Here is a 25467-nt window from a genome sequence, read left to right as displayed (position 1 = left end):
GCCGAATGATCGGTGATATGCCGAGCTGCATTACCCAATAGAAATCAAGAATTGATATGATTGGATAAAATGTAAGCCTGCAACAACTAACACCTTCAAAAATTTATGGTGGGAAATAGTACTAACTTAAAGAGGAGCTCGCCTGTTTTCAAATCAAAATGCCGCCAAGAACGCCGTACTCGCCTGACGATGTGGCTAAAGCGATAGCAGACGTAGTCTCCAAGAAGTGCAACATCCCTTCTGCTGCGTATGCCATTCCTCAGCGAACCCTTCGCTTTCATGTGGCAAAGGCCAAAAGACCCAACGTCGCCTTCAAGTCCATGGGACCACAGCCGATGTTGCCCCTCCAATATGAAAACGACCTGGCGACCTGGATCTTGGCGATGGAGCGTGATGGTCATCCGGTTAACCGCACTCAAATCCTAGACAAGGCGGCCGCAATCCATGACACCGTACACGGCTTTACAGCACCGACCAAGCCGACGTCAGGTTGGTACCAGAAGTTCCTTGCACGACACGACCAACTCAAGACAAAGAAGTCAACCGTCCTCAGCAAATCACGACACGTAGTCAACGAGAACGCTGTCGTCGCCTTTTACGAGGAGTTTCTTCATGCCTTGACCCACGTCAACATGGACCCAAAGCGCGTATTCAACATGGACGAGACGAGTTTCTCTCCATTAAAGGCAGCGACGAAGGTGGTCGTTCATTGGTCAACGCAGCATGTCTACGTCGAATAGTCAACTGTGTATGCTCACGTCACAATTGTGGCTTGCGTTGGTGCGGTCGGATCAAAGATCCCGCCTCTGTTTATCCTCCCTGCCGATTGTGTTACGACTGACGTATGTGACAGTCTTGTGATACCGGGTGCAACGGTGACGACATCTGAGAAGGGTTGGACGAACTCATCCATCTGTCGAAAGTGGCTTACCATGCTGGACTCTGCGATACCTGCGTCAACACCGCGACCAATCCTGCTGATTTTAGATGGATGTTCCTCACATTACTCCACCTACATCTACGATGAAGCGGCGCGCCTGAGCATTTTGCTGTTATTCTTGCCAGCGAATTCGACTCATATGTTCCAGCCGTTGGACGTGACGATGTTTCGACCGTTCAGCAAGCCATCCGTCGGGAGATTGCCAACGACATGTGGAACGACGTCGCGACGAGCATCAACAAGCAACACGCGATTTCGATCGCGTGTCGTGTGTAGTCATCGTCAACAAAGGATGTTATATTATTACTGCATACATGTAATATTTCTCTGTAATCAATAATTTTGTTTCATCGAAGCCTTAAAATTCCTATACTGAATACAAGGTTAAATTTCGGCAAATCACCGATCACCTGTTTGAGCGCCTAACTTTATCATTTTATTTGCCCTGATCCAAACTCTTACACTTGATTTGTGTTCGAACGATGAGAAAAAGCTCAAAAAGGCGAGTTCGGCACTGCAACTTTCAGCTCGAGATAATTTGAACTTCGCCAGATATGGTCGATTGAATGGAGCTCAAAATCGGCAAATCATAAATCCGTCACGTTAGTACCGAAATTGTACAACGACAGTACGACGTATGGTGCAAGTCATCTTAAAGACTACAGATCGGCCATCCTCAGGAGGAGACGTTTTACTATTAAACGCCTCGGTTCTTTCAGTTAAACGAAATGTTGACGTTAAATCATTATTAGTTACGTTTTTTACCTGGTAATTAGGTTAAACATTGTGAATATTCCGGATACAATGAAAACGTTCGTACGGATAAGTGCTGTATACAAAGACCAAGATATACTTGATACCCCTTTTCGGCCAAAATGTACCTGGCTCCATATATCTCCGTACAAAAAGGCCGTTTGGTTTAAATTCTATTACTCGATCAATTTTTCACCAATCGAAAATATGAACCGTAACTTCTGTTGGGCTTGTCCGTTCTATCGTTATTACGGCTTATTTTCCTAAATAATATCAATACAAAGTTGGAATAGCTGTCGAAATCAAGGCATTTATTTGTAGTCTTTAGGTGACTTGCACCATACTTTTAATAGTAGTACTAAGCTTAGAAGTAATGGCAACGTTACCGTATTTGTCGTTGATCTGCACCATGAAACATAAAACGTGATTGAAAATTTGTACTATTAGTACGTAGTACGTAGTAGTCAGTATCAATTGACATCAACATGTGGAATATTTAAATAAATTGTTTAAACTTTTTGTTAATTACATGATGACAAATACTGTAGTAATATTAGGGAGATTTCGGAGATAACTTCTCTTTTTCTTTTTCCGTAAGGGCCTGTTCAATGACAGCAAATATGTGTACATTTCGGCCATATGCGGATATTTTAGTTGATATATCCGGATATTTCGAAGTTCCACTGAACACACCATATTTCAATATCCCAGATATTCCCAAGCCAAATATCCGCCAAAAATATCCATGTCTGGAGCTGGATATTTTTGGCCGATATTTCATGTGGAGGAAAATCCATCGTCGTAGGAAGAACCTATTTATACAGTGCATAGTGTCACAAAATGAATGGACGACGAAGTCGGAATCATGTTACAAGCTACCAGCTATCATGGAAGGACGATACGGAGTTGTCCAACAGTCGCAACAAAAGTTCATTCGGCCAGTACACGGGTACATGGATATCCCGACGTTCAAGAAGAGCTCCCGCACGGGGGCGACGGGCTGTACCTCGAGCAGTTCCGGGTGTCAAAAGATGACGTCGCATTGATTGTTCAGCTTTCGAAGCCCCACATGCGGCGACTTTGGATGTACGGCTTGTCATGCTGGTTACACTACAATGGCTCGCAAGCGGCGTGTCGGTGCGGAGTCAAGAGCAGTTGTTCCAATACCACAACCATGTTACGTTGGCCTACTATCGACAGCTTGATGTGCGCGCAATCATCAAAGGCTTGGTTGACAGCGGATTCTATGGTTCGGATCGGCATGAACCTGACCGCGTGCGCTCCAGCTGTGAAGCATTTCGTCAAGAGCATCAAACCTTCAACAAGTGTCTTGGTGCTTTGGATGGTACCCACATCTCCATTGTGGTGTCTGCGGAGATGCAAGATCGATTCCAAAATCGCAAGGACCAGACATCGACGCACGTATTGGGTGTCGTCGACGAGTTGGGAAGATTAATGGCTGTCTTTGCGGGTGGTGAAGGCTGCTCATCCAACAGCTTTATATACAGCCAGACGGAGTTTGAAGGAAGTGTCCCTAGCGGTTACTTTTACCTTGGTGATCCTGGCTACCGTTTGTCCAAGGTGCTGCTGACGCCATACAGAAGCCAACGTTATCATCTCCGCGAGTGGGCAGCGAATACGGACGGCAGACCCAAGACTACCAAGTAATGTTTCGACTACAAGCACTCCAAGGCCCGCATTGTCGTGGAACGTGCGTTTGGCATGCTGAAGATCAAGTGGAAAGTACTCTCAAGCAACTTGCGGTTGCAGCTTGAATACTCGATTGATGTGATTCATGCTTGCGCTGCATTACACAATTTGTGTATTGCCTGCAATCCATCGCACATGGATGACATTTCGGACCTTGTGGTGCGGTCGAACCAAGATGACGACTTTGATTTGCATCAAGACGCACTCCAAGCAATGAACCACCCAAAAGAAAGGTGGAGGGAGGCAATTGCGAACACAATGTGGGAAGCTTACGTAGAGTACCGAGATGAGCTAGAATTCTAATAACAATTTGTACATGATTTCTTCGATGAATATTTTATACTACACATCTTGAATATATGTAATAAAATGAATTAAAGAAACAAATCATTGTCAATGTTCTAAAAAAGCGCACTGTCCTTTCGGGCCCCATGCTAATCCTTCACCCCTCACACTGAAAGTGCTACTTGCAACAGTCATCCAGCATTTCACCAGCTTATCCATTGCTCCACGATTAAATCGCGGAGGTATCCTCAGACTGAAAGTGTATGCAAAACAAGGGTATCAGTCATTGCAATTGTCGACGAGTTCGATCCCAGCTACCGGATATTAGTTTATTAACACCAACTAATGAGTTGCCCCCAAACCAATTAGATTTCTAATATTCTGGAAATTTGGATGTGTCACGAAATTTGACATGGTATTTATCCGTCCACTGCCATTTTCGAAGGTGATGTATTTTTTCCAAGATTAATTGTGATATTCAATGCTGCTTCCCCACACATCCCTACTCGTACCCACACGACCACACTAGGAAATATTTGGATCCCAATACAAACAATTCGAAGAATATAATCTCGTTATCAAGTAAGTGCTGGAGGTTGTTTTTAGCAGCCAAGATCTTTGTGATCATCTGCATCGTGGCGCACATCGATGCCAGCGTGTCACTATTCTTTTGCTTGATCGCCAATGACGCAGCCGACTCTTCATCTCTTTCTATGCGCTTTTGCTTCATGCTGTCATTGATTAGCTTCCTACGCTTCTGGGCAGCGGAGAACGATAACACATCCGGTTCCGACATGTCGAAGACCCCCGAAGCTGCCATCTCAGCTCCAGCCGTGGGTATTCCACGAATGTACTCCCCAATTGCCATCGCGTCACCTACTATCTCTGCGATAGCATCATAGTGGAGAAATGGCCGTTCCCGGAAGCGCGACAACGGCATGCTTCTTGGGTGCTTGTCCAGCTCACCCCACGTATCTTCAGACACGCCAACCAAGCCGTCCCCGAAAACTTCAGCATGAGCCATTTGTAATCAACGTAATCTTCCTTCAGCCTCTTCCATCTTGACCGCAGTTGGCTCGCGTTTGTGATGTTGCCACGGCCACCAAGGCGCACGATGAGATCGGACAATCCCTTGGATTTGAGCTGCTTTCCACCACTTGCAACGTATACGCTCTTTGCTGCTGCTTCGGCATATAAGACCACAAACTCGGCGTCGAGTTCGTCCGTCCACTTGGCGGACTTGCCTGCCTTCGATGGTCTTGCCATGAAGTGGTATCGACGCGTGGTTTCCAAGGTCAGTCATGCACTTTCCTTTCACAATGAATATTACAAAAGTCCTTCGTTACATTACTACTTCTTGCGGTATATTCATACTGAAGGTGTTAACTTTTCTTTTGTTGAATTGTGTTCACTGTCAATGCCAACAATTTCAAATATCCTCTTTTTTCAAATCAAGATATGCACGAGTTCCAAATATGCGTAAATCTCGCGAAATCCACTGATCATACCCTAAAAATTGAAAGCAAAGTAAAAGCAAAGGATTTTATATCGACGATTTCGGTGATAACAATTTTTCCATATCCGTAGACTAGATGGAGCCAAATTCGTGGATGATCGGAGAGGTCATTGTGAAGTCGTCCCATGGGTCATTCGCCCTTGGAAAGGCGTAGCTACGAAGGCAAGGAGTCATTCGCTTTTGGAAAGGCGTAGCTACGAAGGCAAGGAGTGGCTTGCATCGAAAGTAGCACGCCTCGGCAACTGGCACCAAAGCGCCAGCTGCAGAGTAGTGCTTCTATACAAAATAGTACTTATCTGGTGCTTTTAAGATATCGTTGATAGCCACTGGTACAACTCCGGCAGGCGCCGCCTAATTTGCTTTTTGTAGTTCCTACAAGTGAATACTTGTGATGGTGCACGGGATTCTACGTCACTATGCATAAAGATGGAGGTTATCATTAAGTCTTTAAACCAACAACCTTGTCATATACTATATACCAGTGATATTTCGAATTAATTTGAGTCCCTTCCACAGTATCACTTGAATTTAGAATTTGCTGTAACCTTGTGAAGATGTTTACTTATTTGCAAAATGCACAATTGCTACCAACAAGAGTAAAGTATTCGGAAATGATCATAGTACTAATCAATTAGTCGATCTTTACGAGGATACATGAACACTGAAAATACTTTAGCCACGGTATGGCGAGAAACGAGCGCGATTTGTGTCATGGCAATACGACCTTCGCGGCTCAATCGATAACGGCGCTGAGTCTCAGCACGCTTTCGCTTCTTCTCGCTCGCCATGCGCTGGTAGCGGGCCATAACCATGGCATAGTAGTTTTCGTCCTCTGCGCACAAGGGCAGCAATGACAGATGGAAGTTGGTCAATGCAAACGTAGTCTTCTGAAGCGAAAGGTAGATCTTCTCGCCTCAGGTGAACATCGTGCATGAAATTCTCCATAGGGAGCAAACATGCCCGAAGAAGTTTTCCACGACAACGCGATCGGACGAAACGCGTCAATTGCGCTCAAGGCCTTTTGGCATCGAGATCACCCTTTGCTGGACGACGCTTCGAATGAATCTCACGCACTTCATGGGCAATTCCGATGTAGCCCATGTCCACAAGGCATATCCAATATGTCGGGAAATCGGTCGACCACTCCCCGTGGTCTGGCAAAGCAGCTTTACGGGGTGTATTCGTCAAGTTGGCCTTGTGCATCACGTCGAGTATGCATCATGGTCAGATCGTGAACCAAAGCAGGATGCGCGTCGGACATGGCCACACAGCGGCCATCGGGAGAGACGGCGGTTTCAATCTTTTAACCGTACAGGTGATGCTTGCCACTGAAGTAGTGTTTCTGCTCAGAAAAACGGACGAAGCGATAGACGGCATACAGGACTTTCGGATAGTTAGTGAAACAACAGCCGGCCTCGGTCATGGATGGCCACACGATTAACTTCTTAAACAGAACAGGCTCAACCACCAAGCACATGCACATCCGTTCGAGAATGCCCAGGCCAACATACCGACACAGTACTCATGATCATCTTCTCAAAGGTTGGTGCCTTGAAACCAAAGCCAGCGGCATGCTTGTCCCATGAATAAAAGTGCTTCATGACGGTGAGAGCAATGAACAGACGGTCCCTAGGGCTGACTTCTAGACACGTCCTTCCAGCCAAGCAGCGTTCAATGTATAATCCACGATGGACCAGAGGGACTCGATCTCCGACACAGTGAAGTTCGTCAGAGAACAGATTTCCTCCGGTCCAATAACGTTGACGAACTTGTCCATGATCGGGTTTACTGGGGCTTTATCTCAATGCCTTGACGGGCAGCCCCTCCGAAGTCTTCGAGACTCGTCTCGAGGAACGTGAAATCGGGGGCGTCCTGGTCGCGAAGACGGGAGAGAACATGAGTAGCGTTGATGGCAGGGGTGGCAAATGGCATTGAAATTGGAAAGTGAATGGCTGGCAGTGCTCTAGCCGCAGTGCTCACGCTTTTCGACGCCAATACGTTTTTTTGTTGGATTTGTTGTGGTGGCGCGCCCATTGTCGCAGCTCGTAAATGGGAAGTTAGTGGCCTGAAGATGAAGCAAACATGCTGCAACCATGGGTATGCTTCATGGAATGCTTGTACTTACATTGAGCCCATTTTCTAGCGTATTCTTTCTCGAGAAAAGCACACGAGATCCGCTGAGACAGTTGTGGATGCAGTAAATCGGCAAGCCTTTATACGAAGGAACAGCAATTGTAACGTTGCGTAATTCACTCGGTCACGGAAATTGTTATAACACCTTACTGTTAAATCAGTCACCGTATCATTGATCAGTACTAGTATTGTGCTTTGCACCTTTTTTGGCAATTCCAGGGTTAAATTCATTGTTTAAAAATTTCTCAGACTTAAATAATGTCTAAAGTAACTTGAATAACGGTTGGGTGCGTTGTTTAAAGTTACTTCATCTAATGCGATGATTGGTTGGTTGAAGGTGGTTTTACTGGCACTTTCGTAAAACAAGTTGTTTGCCGTTTTCATTCTGGCAAACAACTTGCTTTACGTCAACATGTTAAGGTGCTTGACGCAATGAAACTGAAGGAGCTATGGCCACACACATGACCCCCCATCCGTGATCACTACAGTACTAACATTATCTACTCCGAGTAATGTGTATAACGTTAGGGATATAGTTAGGCTACAGTACATGTAGTCGTCGCTCTGTCCAATGATTCAAAGCTATGCCATACCTACAATTCTTGATCTGCTCTAACCTTAGCACTGTACGTGGAAGGCAAGGGCGCACTACTGTACGACTACACGATGTATAGTACTCCCATTTAACAGCCTAATACGGTATGCATCGTGATGAACTGGTAGTTGTACGGCGTTAGTTGGCCTGGTGCTGCAACTCGATTAGTTAGCAGCTGAAATAAAGTAAGGGTTGTTTTATTCTGCTGAAATGCAGAACTTGTGTTTAGCGTTGTTTTATCTTCAATTGGGCTTATATTATTTTAAACGTCTGGTTGTTTAACGCATTTAAACAACGGGCAAACTACATGAAAAGCACAATACATACTGCAAGTCTATCACCAGTTACTGAGTTATATTGTAAATTAGTATGTTACTTGCCATATAGGCTTAACTCCAATCAAGATCGCCGCTACTGATCCTAAGTTCTATTAACTTGTTCGCTCCCACCGCGCCTCTGATCGACCTCCACTTCATGTGGGTCATCCTCCACGCTTCCACCTTCCACGCTCCATTCGAAGTGCCAACAACAAAAAAGCGTTGCACCAAGTCAACTGATCTGGCCAATCTCAAGTCAACAGATCTGGCCAATCATGGTGGAGGATTCGAATCCCCAAAATGGACCCATTTCATGGATTCTGGTAAAACGCTGGAACTTGTAAGTTCCGGCGTTTTCCTTAAACCTATAAAGTTTCAGAGGTTATTTTAAGGATAAAGATAAATACTCGTCTGCGAAATCTCCCTATTATGTACTACAGTACGTAGTACACATTCCGAGTCAAGGCACACATCCGAAATTCATCGATCTACACTGACACGAGACTTAACAATTCGATCGAGTGGTTGTAGGGACCGCAGTCGCATTGGTAGGAGGTGGAGCAGGGGTAGTGACGGGGGTGAGTAAGTTCAACGCTCGGATTTGCTTGGCGATTTGGGTCAGAATCACGCTCAACCGTTTGCCTTGGACGGTGATGGACGCCTCGGCGCTAGCAATGAGGGCGTTGACGTAATCACTGGACGGGCACGGGTTGATGCACTTTTGTTTGTCGTCCAGCGTGCAGTTCAAGTCGATGTTCTTGTACGCGACTTGGCGGGCCACGTCATACGACTCGAGAAAGGTCCTTTGTATCTTAACCAACGGCTCCGAGTTCATAGCAGTGACAAACTTGGGGTAGTCGACGTCTTTGACCGAGCCAAAGTCGAGTTTGTCCGGGACGGTGCCGTACTTGCTGAGCAATGCCGTCGCGTTGGCCTGCAGTGCCGCGTAGTCGGCTGAGCCGGGGACGAACGTGGGGCTCCAGTTGACCGAGCCGTACTTGGCGCCCACGCTGTCCCAGATTGCGTGCAAGTTGGACCCGACGCACGGCTTCTTGAAGAGGAACTTGTTGCCGCCGAAATCTCCGTCGGGGAACAGACTTGTCATCCCTGCGACGTTGTGCATGGGGTTGGCAATGTCTCCAAACACATGCAAGAGCATGCGCAACGCCCAGTTGGCCGCATGGGCTGACTGCGTCTTCCCAAACGTGGTGAATGTCTTGGTGAGGAAGTCCAGGGCTTGGCCGCCCTGCGCTTCCTTGATCAACTTGGTGCCGTCACTAGACGTTAAGTTCTTGTAGTCGGTGCCGTTCACGTTGACGGGCAGGTTCACATAATGCCATTCGTCGAGCATGTTGAGGGCTGGTGTCGTGACCGACGGGCAGTACGTGCTCACCACCGAGCTGCACTTGATCAAGTCACCCCAGATCGATGCGGTTGTGACGGTGCCAGTGTTGGGGAAGTCCCTGTCGTACTTGGACAGTAAAGCGTTCAATGTGGTGACGTCACTAGGAGCCAAGCTCTGGGTCGCGATTTCACTGACGAGCATGTGCCCGTTGTCCCACCAGCCATGCACCGACTGCGCGGCTGCCGCCAGCAGTACCAACGATCCAATGCAAGTGAGTTTCATTGCTGCAGCACCAAAATGGAAAATGGATGACTCCAAGGAATATGTACATATTGCCTGTGTTGTGCTCTTAAAAGTGTTGCTCACGTCAACGTGGCGTGGGGAACTCGTATACAAAAACATATATTGCCAATTGGTACTGAATATATGAGAAAACATATCAGTAGCCGACGACCGTTTCGGTCGTACTTATTAAAACCAAAGCATTGGTCAGTAGATCCTGAGTACTTAGGTCGTGCCTGGCAAAAGATGGCACGAAGTTCGAAGTTGATCGAACCCGTTTTTATCACAAACATCACCCTTCGTATGTTAAAGCGATCAGTGCATCAAGTGGTACGTCCTCCATCTTTCTATATTTATCACCCAAAGTGAATACTTCGTAGTATATTATAGTGAATGGTCAAAAGTTTGCCTCACAGAATTAATACCTCTCAATTCAAATATATATTGTAAATGAGAGGTGTGTTGGAAACATCACAGCCATCAAACAGCGCACCCAGCGTGCCGCGTTGCCGCAAGGGTCAAACTAGTACCGGTAGGCATCCACACGAATGCACAAAGTGAAAAATGGAGATCAAGGAGCGTAATGCAAACGGCAAATGAAAGCCCATTTGAGAGGAAGCATGATTCACTATTCAATAGGTACAGTACATGACAGGACAATGGAGAGCATCGACCGCAATAGAACACTATATGAACGACATAAATCACGCTGGCTATATTGCAGCAGCGCTGTTTATGTGCTGTATCGATATAAACAGAGTTAGTACATTGTGTGTTTGTACTACTACTATACGTATACATGTATGGCTTTTGTGATGATCGAGGGGTTACGATACCGGTACCGGTAACGTTACATACTATCGGTTGTGTGATGGTGGGGAGGCGTGAAGATATGGCGCACAAGGTAGACTGAAGTTATCGTTGGAACTGCGTTATGCCGTCACCGCGGTCACGAAAGCAAGATGTCATGTTGTTCTCGTGAACACGATGACGCAACCGCTGAGGACAGAAGACCAGGGATCATAGTCCAGGATGCATCAGAACCTACTGTAGGAATGAATCAAAGATGAAGTTTGGTGTACTGTACCGCTGTTGACTGGTCGCGTGCAGAGCGGCCATGGCCCTCGGCACTTGCACCTCGCCACTTGCACTTCGCTGGTGGTAAAATAGCCAATGTGGTCTCCTAAATTCTATAAAGTCTCGCCTCTATACATAACACTACCTCTAATATCAGATAATTGTGCCACAAAATGCCTAAATTATCGATATCGAGAAATTTGTATGACGCTCTTAACATCCACAACTTGAACTTCAGCATACAGTGGATAACCTCTTTAAATTTGTATAGTTTATACACGTGAGGGCTTCTCTTAACATACGATGTGGGTTTACGTGCTAAAAAGCCTGTAACGTTAATATATAAACAAGTGTGATGACAGGAAAGACCGAAGTTCCGACGCACGATCCTCGAATAGCCGACGTATTTATTGCCCCAAGATTCAACCACGTAGCCAGGGCTATAGAGTTTGGTGAAATGTCATTTCCAAAGGACAAACGACGGCCACAATTACCCAAGGTCGTAAGATCAAGCAAAATCATTATCGTTTTCGCGTTAGTCCACACGGACATCCAGCTACACAGCCAGGTGATACGCTGACGTAGACTTTGTTACGTGCGTTGTGCTGGTTATGGGCCACCCACTTCAGGATGTAAGGAGGTAGGAACGACTGGAATATACTCGCGACATAGATAAACTAAGGATTGTCGCGGCTCAAGTGGGGGGTGGTTGCTTAAAACTCCTTGTTCGCTGCTGTGAGGGCCATTTGGCCCGAAGACATACTCGGAGTAACTACCAACCAGTCCTACCTCTTGTTGAAATAACATTCGAAGTTCATACTCGAAGTTTCATCGTGGATGTTCGCCTGTTGCAAATGGATACACTATCCAAAAGTGACAGAGTTCATTGTTCCGATCATAAAAGTGTTCATTTCTTGATTTCCACATCCAAGCCAACCCATTTCAAAAGTAGTACAGTAATGAAAGCGGTGTCGGTGTTAAGTGTCTTGGCCACGGTAGTTTCTGTCCAAGCGTGGTGGGACAATGGCCATCAATTGGTCGGCGAAGTGGCGACTCAACTTTTAGCCAAGGAGGATGTCGCTACGATCCAAAGCGTGCTCGGAACGTGGAACGACGACTACCCCAACACGGGCGAGATCACAACCGCCACGATCTGGGCAGACCTGATCAAGTGTGAATCGGTGAAATCCACCTACTGCCCGTCCCCCACCAAGCCGGCCGTCAGGTACATGGATGACTGGCACTACGTCAACCTGCCCACCAACGTCAACGGGTCCGACTGGCATGGCCTCACCTCGAAAGACGTGGACCTGCTAATTAAAGCGATTCTGGACGGCCGCGGCCTGTACACGCTGCAGCAGTCGCTCCGAACTATCGCCAAGTCCAAGTCCGCGTGGTCTGCTAACTTTGTCCTGCGCTTCTTTCTGCATGTGTTTGGTGATGTCCACCAGCCGTGCCACTCGACCGTGGGCATCTCGGACAAGTTTCCAGACGGAGACGTCGGCGGCAACTTGTACAGATTCGTCCAGCCGTGCTCGGCGTCCAACTTGCACGCGATCTGGGACAACGCGGCCGGCACGTTCACCTCCAACTGGCACCCGACCAGCCTCCCCGGAAGTCCCGACCGCCTCGCGCTCACTGCCAACGCTACCGCACTCCTCCAAAAGTACGCCGACAAGCCAGACGTTCTCAACTACGCCCAATATGCCAAGCTCTCGTACGCAGACTTTGCCAAGGCCGTGGCCACGGACAAGGTGCTCGAGAAGACCTTCTTGGACACCTACGACGTTGCCCGTAGTGTCGTGTATGTGGGTTTGGACTTGACCAACTGGACTGAATCGAAAGTGGCGTGTCCGTCCGCCGCCTACCAAGCCACGTTGGTGGCCACCGTCGAAGCGCGCATTGTGCTTGCTGGGAAGCGTATGGCGGTGGTGCTCGCGCAATTCGCCAAACAGTTTCGAGCCCAAGGCTTGGCCCCATAAATATATGCCCATCGTGTGTAGCGATATATATGAACAGTATATTACGCCTAAACGGCTAGCATGTTGTCCACCAAATCGGCAGTTGGACACGGGTGTAGGGTTTAGTGTACGACACATGTAAAAGTAGATGGCTTGTAGATGTGTTAGTGAGTTGCCCTTTGCATCCCTTTGGAAGAGTGTCGATTTGTGGTGGATTGGTACAGTGATTGTGCGCTTTGAGTAGTGGTCGGCAACACCCCTTTGGCTGGTCTAGTCGCAGTCTCCAAGTACCATTTCCTTCGCTCTTGCTGGTACATGGACTGGGGAAGTTGCAAAAGTTCCCTCAATTTCATGTACGATTCACAAGGTGATTCGGTGGGGGCGGTGTGTCGGAGGGGGGGCAACATCGTCGTGTTGTTCTTGTATCGAACGACGCTTGCAGATGGCTTTCGAATGCAGAGATGATTCCTCTCTGGCCCTGGGGGGATGGTATCTTCTGGCAGACCGACGCAGACAAGTCCCTCGCTACAAGGACACATTATAGGAAACAAACATGCAATGGACGGAAGAACCTTGTCGCAAACGCACTCCACCCCAACGAGTTGGCGGCTTGCACCCGAAATGCCACGATGGTTTGCAATGGTCGACGCATTGTTTGCAATTGGGCACTCGTGGGGCAATACGTCGTGGCGTTGCCCACGTACACGCCTTGCCACGTCCACTCGTGGGGGGGCTTGGGCGGATCCATTGTCCATGCCATTTCAACGGCATAGCCTGCAATGGGCTCCCCATTGTTATTCGGTGCCTGCCACGATACCCGCACATACCCACAAGCCACACTGGCGGGGATGGTTGAAATGTACGGCAAGAATAGTTCGTCCACGCAAACTAACGGGGGGGGGTCGGGGGGTGCCTTGGCCGTGGTGTAGGTCACCCACAAGCTGGCACACGTCAATGTGATATTGTCGTTGCTGCGAAAGTTGCAGTGCAACCTCGATCGATACGACGTGTGTGATTGCAACTGGCTCACGCACGCCATCCCCAGCACTTTAAATTCTGCCAATACACAAGAATAACTCGCTTCGTCGTTGGAAGGCGTTACTCGAGTTGTTTCCAGGCTCAAATGTGCAGGTTGGTCGGATGCAAACTGGCGCCTCGTGTGCTCTGGAAGGTGAAGAAGATTCAATGGCTTGTATGCCAGAGTCATTTCGTGAGGCAAAGTGGTCGTGACAGTCGGCGGGTTAGGGTCTACGAACATATTTCAACGGTATATATAGCTGATAAACGAATGGCCATACTGGTAAGGGCGAGGTGGGGACGTCCGTCGAGCGGAATTTGCATGTCCACGTGCGTTTGCAGGCGAAATAAAAGCAAGTGAAATGGTTTCAGCAACGGCGGCGTCGTATAGGGAGAGTGCTCGGTGGTATACCTATACGATAGTATATAAGTAAGATCAAAGTGACGTTTTCTCTGTAAATACTTCTACGTCCTCATTTACCGTACCACGTTTCAAATACTCCACTCGAGGCATTATAGCATTGAATGGCATATGATTCGACAACGGTGGGAGTCGGTTCACGCCATTGAAATGTCAACCCTCCAACGTCCGTGGGTGCAATGGCCAGGTCCCCACAAGCTGCAACGAATCAGGTTCAGAATCAGATGGGTGGGATGATATTATTCTGATTCCAGTCAAGTACCTGTGACAAACTGCAACGTGGCCACGTCTTCCCATACATGCGTGGCGTGCATCCGAAACCGACTGCGAACGTGAACGACCTAAACTAATAGTTATGAGCTGATTAATATATATGTGACAGATGGCGTAGAGTTTGTGGTGGCAGTGGCCTACCGAGTGATTGGGCAAGTTGTCGAGATTGATATGAAAACAACAACAGCCTTCGTCTTGCAGTAGCTGGTGTTCTTGTTGGAGTACCTCATACCATACCATCCTCCATCCTTCGTCATGCGAGTCTAGGATATCCACTTGGCACTGGATCGCTTGCTGTGACAGTGTACTGCTACTGCTGGCCCACGGACCAATGGAAAGTTGACACGTGGCATTGTGGTGTGTCACCACGCCCAAGCTCACGTCCACCGAAGGCCAGGTCGGTGCGTACGACACGTCGAGTGATTGTGAATACACGATCAACTCAGACGAATCAGAATCAGGAAACACCGGTGCGACATGGATTCGATGGGCCCTAGGGGACGTTTCAAACGCCCACTCCACAACGTATGCACCGCCGCCCCCACCGACGACAATGTCACTCGCTAGGATGCGACAAGGGGCAGCTGTGTCCACCATCATGTCAAATGCATGCGGATTGAGGTGCTGGAGGTGCAGGGGAAGCTGGAATTGCCAGTGCAGTGTCACATGGCGCCCCATCCCTTGGACTGCCAACGGAAAATGCTGGACAACGTACACGGTGTGGCCTACGGCGAGGCAGTGCAGGTCTTCGATAGTATACGCTGCCAATCGATAAACTGTAACAGCATTGGTGGTAACGGCGGTGGAAGTCGAGGTGTCGTAGGTGCAGGTGGTCTCGCTGTTTGCAATGGATTCTGGGGCCACCTGCACCCAAGACCCATCGGACGCAAGTTGCTGCTCTAAACGTAGACATACGTGACTGGATAGCCTCAAGAGAACGCTCGTCGGTGGGTGCCACTGCAACACGTGGGCATTGGTGGGATGGGGTCGTAGCTGGGGTATAGGAACAGGCTCATCTGTTGCTAGGTGCAGTACATCGGACGTCGCCACGAAGGTTGGCGCACCCAATCCAGTCCTATGCACCTGCACCAAGTACGTTTGGTAGTCCTGTACGTCTTTGAGAAGCACGACGGTGCCCCCCCCTTTCAAGTGTTGCCGAGTGGAAACAAACGGCGTGGACGTATCTGTCACGACCAACTCGGTAGTCATGTCATGGTTGTGGTCGTTGTCATTGACATGTACCCACCACCGACCTGCGAATCCCGTCACAGTCGGAGCTAAGGTAGCCGTACACACTCGTTGCGTTACAGCCATCCATTCCTGTTGGGGAACAAGTTGGGGCTCATTTTGCATCCAGAGAATGCCGGGAGCGCCAGCGGCGTGGTCTGGTCGTGGGGAGGGGTGCATATCCACTTCAACCTCATACCACGTATTTGGGAGGAGATGATGGACAGTCACAGTGGAGTCCTTGGGCGACACGGCACCCTTGTACGCTAGTGTCCACTCAATACGATCTTTGGTGTCCGCTAGACCTACTTGTTGATACTTGACCTGTATGTAGGGCCACACGAGGACGCCTGGCCACTGATTCCAGTGCACAGTCAACGTGGATTGGGTGGTTGTCAGGTGCACGTTGGGGTCGTACGGGTCGTTTGGAATCAGATTCAACGGTACCCAATTAGAAACGACACTCGTGTTGTTGTCGTTGGATATTGCATTCGGCGTGAGGCCCACACGAGTCCACCAGGATACCACGGAATCAGACTCAGTGTTGGAATCAGACTCCATGTCGGAATCAGACCCCCGTTGTGGCATGCGTGCGTGGGGAAGCTGCAGTGGTGGCAGTGGCACCATACTCACAGTCTACCCATGGAAATATGACAACTTACACATGACAACAATACAAGGACACACGTACCGAGCTCGACACGAACGACTGCAACGGTATGCCAATTTTCGTGATCGCATGATCTTTGTCCGCGAGTTCAAACGTCATGCCGTAGAGGCAACAAGCTGCAGGCCACGGAGCCTCGGGTTGGTTAAGAACCCATTCGACGCTGATGAATGAGTGGCTCGGGTGCGTCGTGGACAAAGTACTCGTACGTGTAACGATGGATGTCATGTGCAGAGCCCGACCTAGACAGGCCAGCAGATCTGACGCGAGTTGGGTGTGGTGGTGAATGGGATCAGATGGGCCATCTGATTCCATCGACGACGCAGCGATGTCATGCGAGGTCAAAGCCACGGGTGAACCATCGGAATGGAAGGATGCATGGGTCCGTGGCGTTGGAAGGTGGTCATCCCACCCCGTCGGTGCATGCACAGTGGGTGCCTTTGTGGGCGTGAACACCGTGATTGAATTGAATGGCTTTACCAGTTCTAAGCGACGGACGTGGTCGGTGGGAGATGGAAGGGGTTGTTGCGAAGGAGCCAGGCTTGGCTGAAGCGCAGCGTCGTACGGGGGTGATGGAGAGTCGAGGCTCGTCAAAGGTACGTCCATGATGATAATGCAAGGCGAGGATGAATATGAATGGACATCATCGAACGCGTCAAACAGGTCGTGGTGGAGGACAGAGGGCGATTTCAAGTCCACGGGTTGGACGGCCGACGGGTCCGATGAAGATGACAACGATGTGTGGTGCAGAAGGGTGTCGTAGTCTAGGAACGGAGACGATTCCGTCGAGTGGATGATGTACCCACGGGCGTCGTCGCGGTCAGGCTCGAGCGAGATTTGGTACGCCGACGTCGAGTCCATCATGACGCCGACGGTTTCGTGGCGATGGCTAGCGATTATGAAACGGTAGCAGTTCCTGCTGCGTAAGCTCATTTGAATAATTACGCTGAAAGAAATGAGCTGCTTGGAGTATGACCAATTACTGAAGTTGCATGGACGGATGACCATATCTACTGTTCTGCACATTGCTGGCATCGGCACTTCTAAGCGCAGCTTGGCCTTACTATGGCGGGTGTATTCCCATCCATTTACGCTTGGTAATCTACGGTCACTCGTGCTGCATGAGTGGCCATAGCGTGCATGAGTCATGCAGGCGAGGAGGTCAGGTTTGCCGCCAGCATAACACTCTACTAGTAATAGTAGTATGTCTAAGCACACCCCTGTAAGATATTATCTCGACTTGTCCGGATACGACTCAATTTAAACGTTTTGGCGTTTTATCGCTCGTTGTGGCAATTGGATAAAACGTACTAAAACGTGGGGCTGGGTTCCCACGACGTCGAACATCCGGATAATCCGACACCATCAGCCACGGCACTCGGCAAGCGCTCAGCGGAGGTACCTTCATGCGGTGTCCATCTTCCGTCAGATACTCATACGATTAAACGAAATGTGTAGGTAGACATTCACATGTTGAACAGCGACGTCGATTCGACCAGCAGAGACAATCATCCCGTGGGTCTCACCAAGGCCCAGAAGAAGAAGAACCGGAAGAAGGCCAAGAAAAAAGGTGAAGGTGGCTCTAACGTGCCATCCCTGGGTTCCATCGACTGCTCGGTCGCCTCTTCCGCATCGCCAGCACTGCCAACGTATCCGATAGTCCGGCTAGACGATCAAGCAGGTCACATTTCTCCGACCCCGGCGCCCGTGGTGCCGTCTCCGGAAGCCCAGCGGCACATTGTTCATCGACTGCTCGAGCAATGCAAAGCCCATGTACATGAAGCGCTCGACTCGTTTCCCCAACGACGTATATCATCATCATCATCTCGTAGGGCATGACTGTCGGCGATCGGTACTACGTCGTGAGCTTCAAATGGTGGGAAAGCTGGTGCAATTACGTTCGATTCAACGGTCCGTCGTCCCACCTCCTCATACACAACTCGATGGATCTCATGCCGTCAATCAGACTCGATCTCTTCCCAACGGGATGGCCTCAACGCCGCCGCCGCTTCCTCGTCGTCCTTCAAGCCGCCCTCCGTTGACAACTCGCATCTGCTCGAAGCCACAACCCCCTCTTACCTCGTGGATGGTATACTACATACTTACTCCAAGTCACTACAATATTAGCACTAACAAACAAAAAATTGTCTTTTTTTACATATTTTTTCAATCGATTTCATGAAATTCGTCCAAATTTTGAGTGTTTTTTTTCAATATTTTTTTCAATGAGCTTGTGTTGTAGTGGGCACGTCGGGCGCGGTGCTACTGCGGCCGCAATTGGTCGAACATGTCGATTTTATCCTGCAGCCCCAAGAAGTGTGGGATGCATTGGCTAGTTGGTACTACTCCTCCAACTACTACTAGTAGTATACTGCGAGTGACTAGTAATACTAACGCGACGGTGGAGGTATGGCGGAGGCCCATCGATCTGCCGGTTTGTGGTCGGCGTGGGCGGCCAGTCCAAATCATTTCTAAATACTCTCAAGCGCGTCGAACTGTACCCGGATGGCACGGACACTGAAGAAGAAGAAGAGGACAGCCAAAGTACCCACATGGAGCCACGAGAATCTGCGACGACGTTTCAGCGCCTGCCCAAGCCCGAACGGTGTATGGTATGTCCTCCTTTTCTGTGATTTTTCATGTATATAATATATATTTGAAATTTAAAATAATTATCTGAAACAAGGGTGTCACGCCTGCCTATACCCGTAGATTTGAATCCTATAAATCAACCTCGCGTTGTTGCGTTTTGATATATATATATATATATATATATATATATATATCTATTGTTTTTGATATAGTCTCACTTATCACGACTTGACATATTATAATTAAAACTGACCTCGCTATCTTGTATGTATATAATTTGTTTGATGTATTGTGTTTCCATGATAAAAGGATCGGCTCACGATTTGACCTTGCTGAAATCACGATGTATATTTTTTGATGTCTATATATATATATATATATATTATATATATATATATATATATATATTATATATATATATATATATATATATTATATATATATTAAATCCATCTAAACAATGGTTGTACCAATCATGACTAATTTTAAATCGTTGTCATGGGGGGGAGTTGTGGTTAGTAGTTGGCAGTGGTGTATATATTTCCGTGTTTGTGTGTTTCATTCAAGCTACTCTGTGGTGTTCGTACCCTCATTCTTGCGTGTACACCTAGGTGTGCCATCGCCCAAGCACCCACCGCTGCGGCCACTGCAAGCACTGCAACTACTGCTCCCGGGCGTGCCAGGTGTCGCACTGGAAGTACCATAAACCTCTTTGCACCCGTCTCAAGGCCGCCCATTCCACCGTGAGCGCCGTCGAAATCGGCGGCCGCCAAGGCCAAGCGGGGCTGCGTAACCTCGGCAACACTTGCTTTATGAACGCCGCCTTGCAGTGTCTCAGCCACACGACTGCGCTGACTGTGCACTTTCTCACGAATGCATACCAGACGGACCTGAACTCGGACAATGTACTCGGCACTGGGGGGAAGCTGGCCACGCAGTACGCTCTCCTGCTCAAGGTAGTTATATATATATATATATTTGAATGTGTTGAGCGATTTAAAATATACATACACTTGGATATATAATTGAATTGATTGATTGGTTCACACTACGATGTATGGAAAAATGCACATATATGTTGGCCACGGGATGTTTGTTTGGCGGAGATCGAATTCAAATATATATATATATATATAATTTTCAATTTTTCAATTAAATAAACGTCGATTTTTCGTACCATCTTTGGCTTGTTTCAGGCCAAACGTGGCATTCGCATCGACAGTTGGAAACGGCGTTTGATTGGCTGAAATACCACGTGCGTTGTGTGTTTTGATTCGTCCATCCAGTTTCATCATCATCTCCAATTGGCCAATTCGTTCATATATATATATATATATATATATATATATATATATTACACGTGGCATGATATTCATGTGTTCCTGTCCATACATGACGACTGTATGTAGTATACATGTTCTTTTTTGAAAGAATGGGATTATTTCCCAATGAATCATCCACAGGCGCCTGCTGCAGGGAAATTTCCCACTAGACAACGACGTGATATAGGAACTATGGCTCGGCACTGCGTCCAGCGTGTCCCCTGGCCCCCTCAAGCGCGCAATCGGGACATTTGCCCCACAGTTTTCCGGGTACCAGCAGCACGATGCCCAGGAACTGCTGGCTTTCCTCCTCGATGGCCTCCATGAAGACGTCAACCGCATAACTAACAAGCCATATGTGGAAGCTATCGACTCGAACGGGACCGAGCCGGACGCGGCGGTGGCGGCAACCGCGTGGCAGAACCACCTTCTCCGCAACGCATCCGTGTTTGTTGATACTTTGCACGGCCAGTTCAAATCCACAGTCGTGTGCCCCCACTGCGCCAAAGTCTCGATCACGTTTGACCCGTTCAATTGTGTGCAGCTCGAGCTCCCCCATGCTGTCACGAGGCCTTTGGAGGTATATATATATATTTATATATTGGGTTTGAGGGAAGAATCGCTGGAGTTGTATGGCTGAGATGATGATGCCAAAGGCTGTTTGTTGTTCGGGATGTTGGAACGAGATGTGTACCCATCATATTGGAATGTTCAAGGCATACACTAATTATATTTATAACACTAATTCGATTTATAACAATAATTCGATTTATAATTTATACATGACGATGTATGATTTGATTGGCTCCATACGTAGCTGAGTGATTTGGTTGAGTGTCGATAATATACCATTTTCACGTCAGTAGTTGTTTGGAATCAAACACAACAATATATATATATATATACTCTCATTCGTGAAGCTTTTTTGATACATTTTGAACCATCACAAACTCGATTTCTAGTCTACTTTTTGCATGTATGGTTATATTAATATAGTATCTCTGTGTAGGTGATTGTGTTGCCCCAACTCACTCGCGCGGCCGTGCTAGCCGCTTCTGACGTGTCTGTCCTACAGCCCCAGACGTATGGCGTACACGTCCACAAGCGAAGCCACGTCAAAGCCATCAAGGTACCATACATATATAATATATCAAATATATATAAGTCGAATCGAGACTGATATCCTGGCCAGGTGGCGCTGGTGGAGGCGGGGTGCCCGTACACAAAGATTGTTCTATGCGATGTGTTTCATCATTTGGTGTATCGGATTCTGCCAGACGACGACCGAACGGCGCGCATCCGACCGGACGACCGCGTGGTCGCGTACCCGCAGCCCCCTCCGGACGCAACCTGCGTCTTGTTCTGCTACCATCGCGTGTACGTGACACGGACATCATCTGATTCGACCGCCTGATCCGGACATATTTAATCCGATCCGGACATCTTTGGTCTGATTCGGACATCTTTGAAATCTGATTCGGACATCTTTGAAATCTGATACAGTATGCGTACTTCGATATCTGATTCGTGTATGGAACCGGTCGGATTCCCATCTCTCGGGTATGCGGTCTGCGTCCGCATGGACTCAGAATCGTATATATATATATCGAATGCGTGCGCTGAATCAGATATATATATATATATATATATATACAACGTAGATCTGATTCCATATATATTTGTAGGTACAAGAAGGGTGCAGTGCCGTCGTTGTTTGGTGACCCCATGATGCTGCACCTGGACGCTCAAACGACGTTTGACTCGTACGACCAATGGAGAGCCAATCAGAAAACTGGACCATAAATCTGTGACGTGGTGTAGATTTCTGGAGCAAGTTCTGGTGCAACTGGTGCCATTGATGGGATGGTCAGCTGCAGAAACCTCGCGGCGACTCGACGATCCCGCCCTCCGACTCTGCTTGGCGTCGCATGTACGAACCTGAGATACTCCTCTTGTAGTCTTATATATATATATTTGCCGCAAAAATATAATATTTTTCATTAGATGTACGTGACCAACCAAGATGGCATGAATGCCACACCGACAACGAGATCGCTGGCAGCCTTTGAAGGCTTTTCCAACACTGCGACGGTCGTGTCTACGCTCAAGCTGGTAATATATTTATATGATTGTGTCAAAAGTATCAAATATATACATATGTTTATATATATTGTGTAGGCCGACGCTGGATATTTGGGCATCGACTGGGAAGGCGACATGCGGGGGCTATATAAGGCCACAGAACCATACATTTTGCCCCATCCGTCGTACGTAGTGGACACTTGTAATCGTTCCACGCGCCGATAAATGAGTGGCTGTGAGCCATTTGAAATTGTTTGAGATGTTTGATATCTAATAGTCTGAATATATATATATATATATTATATATAAATATATGCGTGTTGTATAATATATCACTGAAAATCGTATCATCACAACGCTTGTGTTATATGGCCATAGACTCGAAAGTTTGAAAGCCAAGCGAGCGTCGAGTGGGTTGTCGTTGGCTGAATGCTTTCAAAAGGTATATATATATATATATACAGTGATCTTTATATATATATATCTTTACCCGGATATATATATATATATATATATACTATATCGTACCATTGATGGCCATGTTTGTATCCAGTTTACAAGTGCCGAACAACTGGACGAAGACAATCTATGGTATTGCAGCACGTGCCAAAAACATCGCCAAGTACGGTCGTTCATTATTCCTCTATTTCATGATTTAATCTCTCCTTTTCATCTATATATAAATATATATATAGGCGACCAAAACGATGCAGTTGTACTCGTTGCCAGAGGTTTTAATTCTATCGCTCAAGCGTTTCGAGTATCGCAACGAAGTCGTTCGAGATAAGCTGGACGCGCTGGTGGAGTTTCCTCTGGAAGGCCTGGACATGGCGCCATTCTGCCTCTCGACACCATCGACCGGCCTCATCTACGACCTCTACGCCACCACCAACCACGTAGGGTCGATGGGGTTTGGCCACTATACAGCGTTCGCCCAGGACCAGCAGACCCGCCTCTGGTACCACTTTGACGACAGCTCCGTCACATCCGCCGCGGCGTCGTCGGTCGTGTCCAACACGGCCTACATTTTGTTTTACAAGCGCCGGGGTACTAGTAGTAATACTAGCAGTCGCCCCGCACCCCGACTGTAATCCGCACGAGAAAGAATGAATGTATATACAACACAGTATTGTCAAGATATTCGAAACTCGAGTGTTTGGGTGCTCAATATCGAATGACCAGAAGAACTAAGTCAGCAGGGAATCGATTTATCGACCAATCAAAACACAAAACACGAATCCAGTAGCCAATCAAATGATCCACTCTTCGACTCGTTCAACACCGAATTAGTGTGTGATTGAAATTAGTGTGATACTGGACGATCTTTACAAAAGTCAGGACAACGAATCGATCGATAGATTTGGCAAAGAATCAGCACAAAAATAGTCCAAATTTTGGGTAAATGGACAATATTAATATTACCACGTAGTACTAGTAGTACACAATGGTCACCAGGTATTAATACCAGTACACTTGAATGTACACTATACTTCGAAGTACATACTATAGGTACTAACTACTTGCATTATATGTAGGTACTAACTAGTCCATACTTGCATGATAGTAGTCGGAATACTATTAGCACGACGTAAGTGGACTGTCCGATACTGTAACAGGACCAAGCCGAGGGCCACATCGACAACGAACTAGTTAGGACTAACAATAGGATATAGTAGTATCCATGACCGATGTGGCTAACTTAGGGGTTGTGTATATATTATATATATTAGATGCCTTTTTCTTCTTCGTCCTATCTCTACGTCTAGTATCCGTCCGTAGTAATACTAGCGAGATTCACCCACCCGAATAAGATAGCCCCGTGCAAGAGCGTGTACGTGGCATACACGGCGTACAGCACGGACGCATACCACTTGGGACACTGAAATCCGGTCACCACCGCCACCGCCAGCGTCAGACTTAAGCTGAGCCCCAGCGCCGCCACTGACACGAGTCCGTGGACGTCAAAGACGGCGGCGCCGCCCCCCCCGCCCCACACGGCCAAGGGCACGCCGAGCCCCACGAGCAAATTGAACACGGGGCCCCCAAAGCACCCCGCCAGAGCCATCTCGGCGCACCCGCCCCGGGCGATTGCAACGTTTGTGCTCAGGTCGCCCACGGAATTCCCCCACGACAGCACCTATACATCTCTCTCTCACTTTTGAAATATATATATATATATATATATACATTGCTCGGTTTTAGAAGAAGATAGATTGCTCCATTCGAAAGATATATATATATTTTCATTTTTAAACAGAGAGAATCATTGAATTCGAAATATATGTATACGCTGATCGGTTTTAGAAGCAGATGATCACTCGATTAGAAAGATTATATATATATATAAACTTGTATCTTCTCCATATAAAACCGATATATATATATATCGGTTTTATATGGAGAAGATACAAGTTTATATATATATATAATCTTTCTAATCGAGTGATCATCTGCTTCTAAAACCGATCAGCGTATACATATATTTCGAATTCAATGATTCTCTCTGTTTAAAAATGAAAATATATATATATCTTTCGAATGGAGCAATCTATCTTCTTCTAAAACCGAGCAATGTATATATATATATATATATATATTTCAAAAGTGAGAGAGAGATGTATAGGTGCTGTCGTGGGGGAATTCCGTGGGCGACCTGAGCACAAACGTTGCAATCGCCCGGGGCGGGTGCGCCGAGATGGCTCTGGCGGGGTGCTTTGGGGGCCCCGTGTTCAATTTGCTCGTGGGGCTCGGCGTGCCCTTGGCCGTGTGGGGCGGGGGGGGCGGCGCCGCCGTCTTTGACGTCCACGGACTCGTGTCAGTGGCGGCGCTGGGGCTCAGCTTAAGTCTGACGCTGGCGGTGGCGGTGGTGACCGGATTTCAGTGTCCCAAGTGGTATGCGTCCGTGCTGTACGCCGTGTATGCCACGTACACGCTCTTGCACGGGGCTATCTT

At 47.7% G+C, this 25467-nt stretch overlaps 8 protein-coding genes across 8 annotated transcripts in view; 3 read left to right on the top strand and 5 right to left on the bottom strand.

Annotated features, from left to right (window-relative positions):
* Positions 1-2580: 2580 nt before the first annotated feature.
* H257_15515 (hypothetical protein) lies at positions 2581-3361 on the top strand (the record flags this gene model as incomplete). The annotated part of the gene is made up of 2 exons (XM_009843644.1): positions 2581-2695; positions 2748-3361. 2 exons carry the CDS (start codon positions 2581-2583, stop codon positions 3359-3361), a joined length of 729 nt encoding a protein of 242 aa, XP_009841946.1.
* An 829-nt stretch (positions 3362-4190) lies between these two features.
* On the bottom strand, positions 4191-4954 carry H257_15514 (hypothetical protein; the record flags this gene model as incomplete). The annotated part of the gene is made up of 2 exons (XM_009843643.1): positions 4191-4696; positions 4792-4954. 2 exons carry the CDS (start codon positions 4952-4954, stop codon positions 4191-4193), a joined length of 669 nt encoding a protein of 222 aa, XP_009841945.1.
* An 812-nt stretch (positions 4955-5766) lies between these two features.
* H257_15513 (hypothetical protein) lies at positions 5767-6010 on the bottom strand (the record flags this gene model as incomplete). Its single annotated transcript, XM_009843642.1, has 2 exons — positions 5767-5788; positions 5859-6010. 2 exons carry the CDS (start codon positions 6008-6010, stop codon positions 5767-5769), a joined length of 174 nt encoding a protein of 57 aa, XP_009841944.1.
* A 2517-nt stretch (positions 6011-8527) lies between these two features.
* Positions 8528-9885, bottom strand: H257_15512 (hypothetical protein). The gene has a single exon (XM_009843641.1). The coding sequence runs from the start codon at positions 9874-9876 to the stop codon at positions 8755-8757; it is 1122 nt and encodes a 373-aa protein (XP_009841943.1). The 5' UTR covers positions 9877-9885; the 3' UTR covers positions 8528-8754.
* A 1988-nt stretch (positions 9886-11873) lies between these two features.
* On the top strand, positions 11874-13062 carry H257_15511 (hypothetical protein). The gene has a single exon (XM_009843640.1). The coding sequence runs from the start codon at positions 11913-11915 to the stop codon at positions 12933-12935; it is 1023 nt and encodes a 340-aa protein (XP_009841942.1). The 5' UTR covers positions 11874-11912; the 3' UTR covers positions 12936-13062.
* On the bottom strand, positions 12753-17406 carry H257_15510 (hypothetical protein). Its single transcript, XM_009843639.1, has 7 exons — positions 16544-17406; positions 14767-16488; positions 14615-14693; positions 14418-14550; positions 14213-14343; positions 13487-14162; positions 12753-13439 (listed from the first exon to the last, which is right to left on the bottom strand). Exons 1-7 carry the CDS (start codon positions 17381-17383, stop codon positions 13079-13081), a joined length of 3942 nt encoding a protein of 1313 aa, XP_009841941.1. The 5' UTR covers positions 17384-17406; the 3' UTR covers positions 12753-13078.
* A 465-nt stretch (positions 17407-17871) lies between these two features.
* Positions 17872-23653, top strand: H257_15509 (hypothetical protein). The gene is made up of 17 exons (XM_009843638.1): positions 17872-17917; positions 17978-18292; positions 18352-18430; positions 18486-18608; positions 18762-18858; positions 18927-19131; positions 19723-20067; positions 20621-21013; positions 21443-21562; positions 21626-21810; positions 22119-22196; positions 22255-22363; positions 22438-22545; positions 22612-22700; positions 22894-22957; positions 23069-23137; positions 23211-23653. Exons 2-17 carry the CDS (start codon positions 17990-17992, stop codon positions 23604-23606), a joined length of 2763 nt encoding a protein of 920 aa, XP_009841940.1. The 5' UTR covers positions 17872-17917; positions 17978-17989; the 3' UTR covers positions 23607-23653.
* Positions 23654-24277: 624 nt separating this feature from the next.
* Positions 24278-25467, bottom strand: part of H257_15508 (hypothetical protein) — a gene marked incomplete at both ends in the record, with an annotated part of 5854 nt that continues 4664 nt past the window's right edge. Inside the window, 2 exons of the mRNA XM_009843637.1 lie at positions 24278-24652; positions 25177-25360. Coding sequence (XP_009841939.1) covers positions 24278-24652; positions 25177-25360 — 559 coding nt within the window. The remainder of the gene's footprint in view (positions 24653-25176; positions 25361-25467) is intronic.

The sequence above is a fragment of the Aphanomyces astaci genome (genome assembly GCF_000520075.1).
Source record: "Aphanomyces astaci strain APO3 unplaced genomic scaffold supercont1.71, whole genome shotgun sequence".
Taxonomy (NCBI): Eukaryota; Oomycota; class Saprolegniomycetes; order Saprolegniales; family Verrucalvaceae; genus Aphanomyces; species Aphanomyces astaci.
The sequence above is the reverse complement of the archived record's forward strand: the minus strand, read 5'-3'. Positions and strand labels throughout refer to the sequence as shown.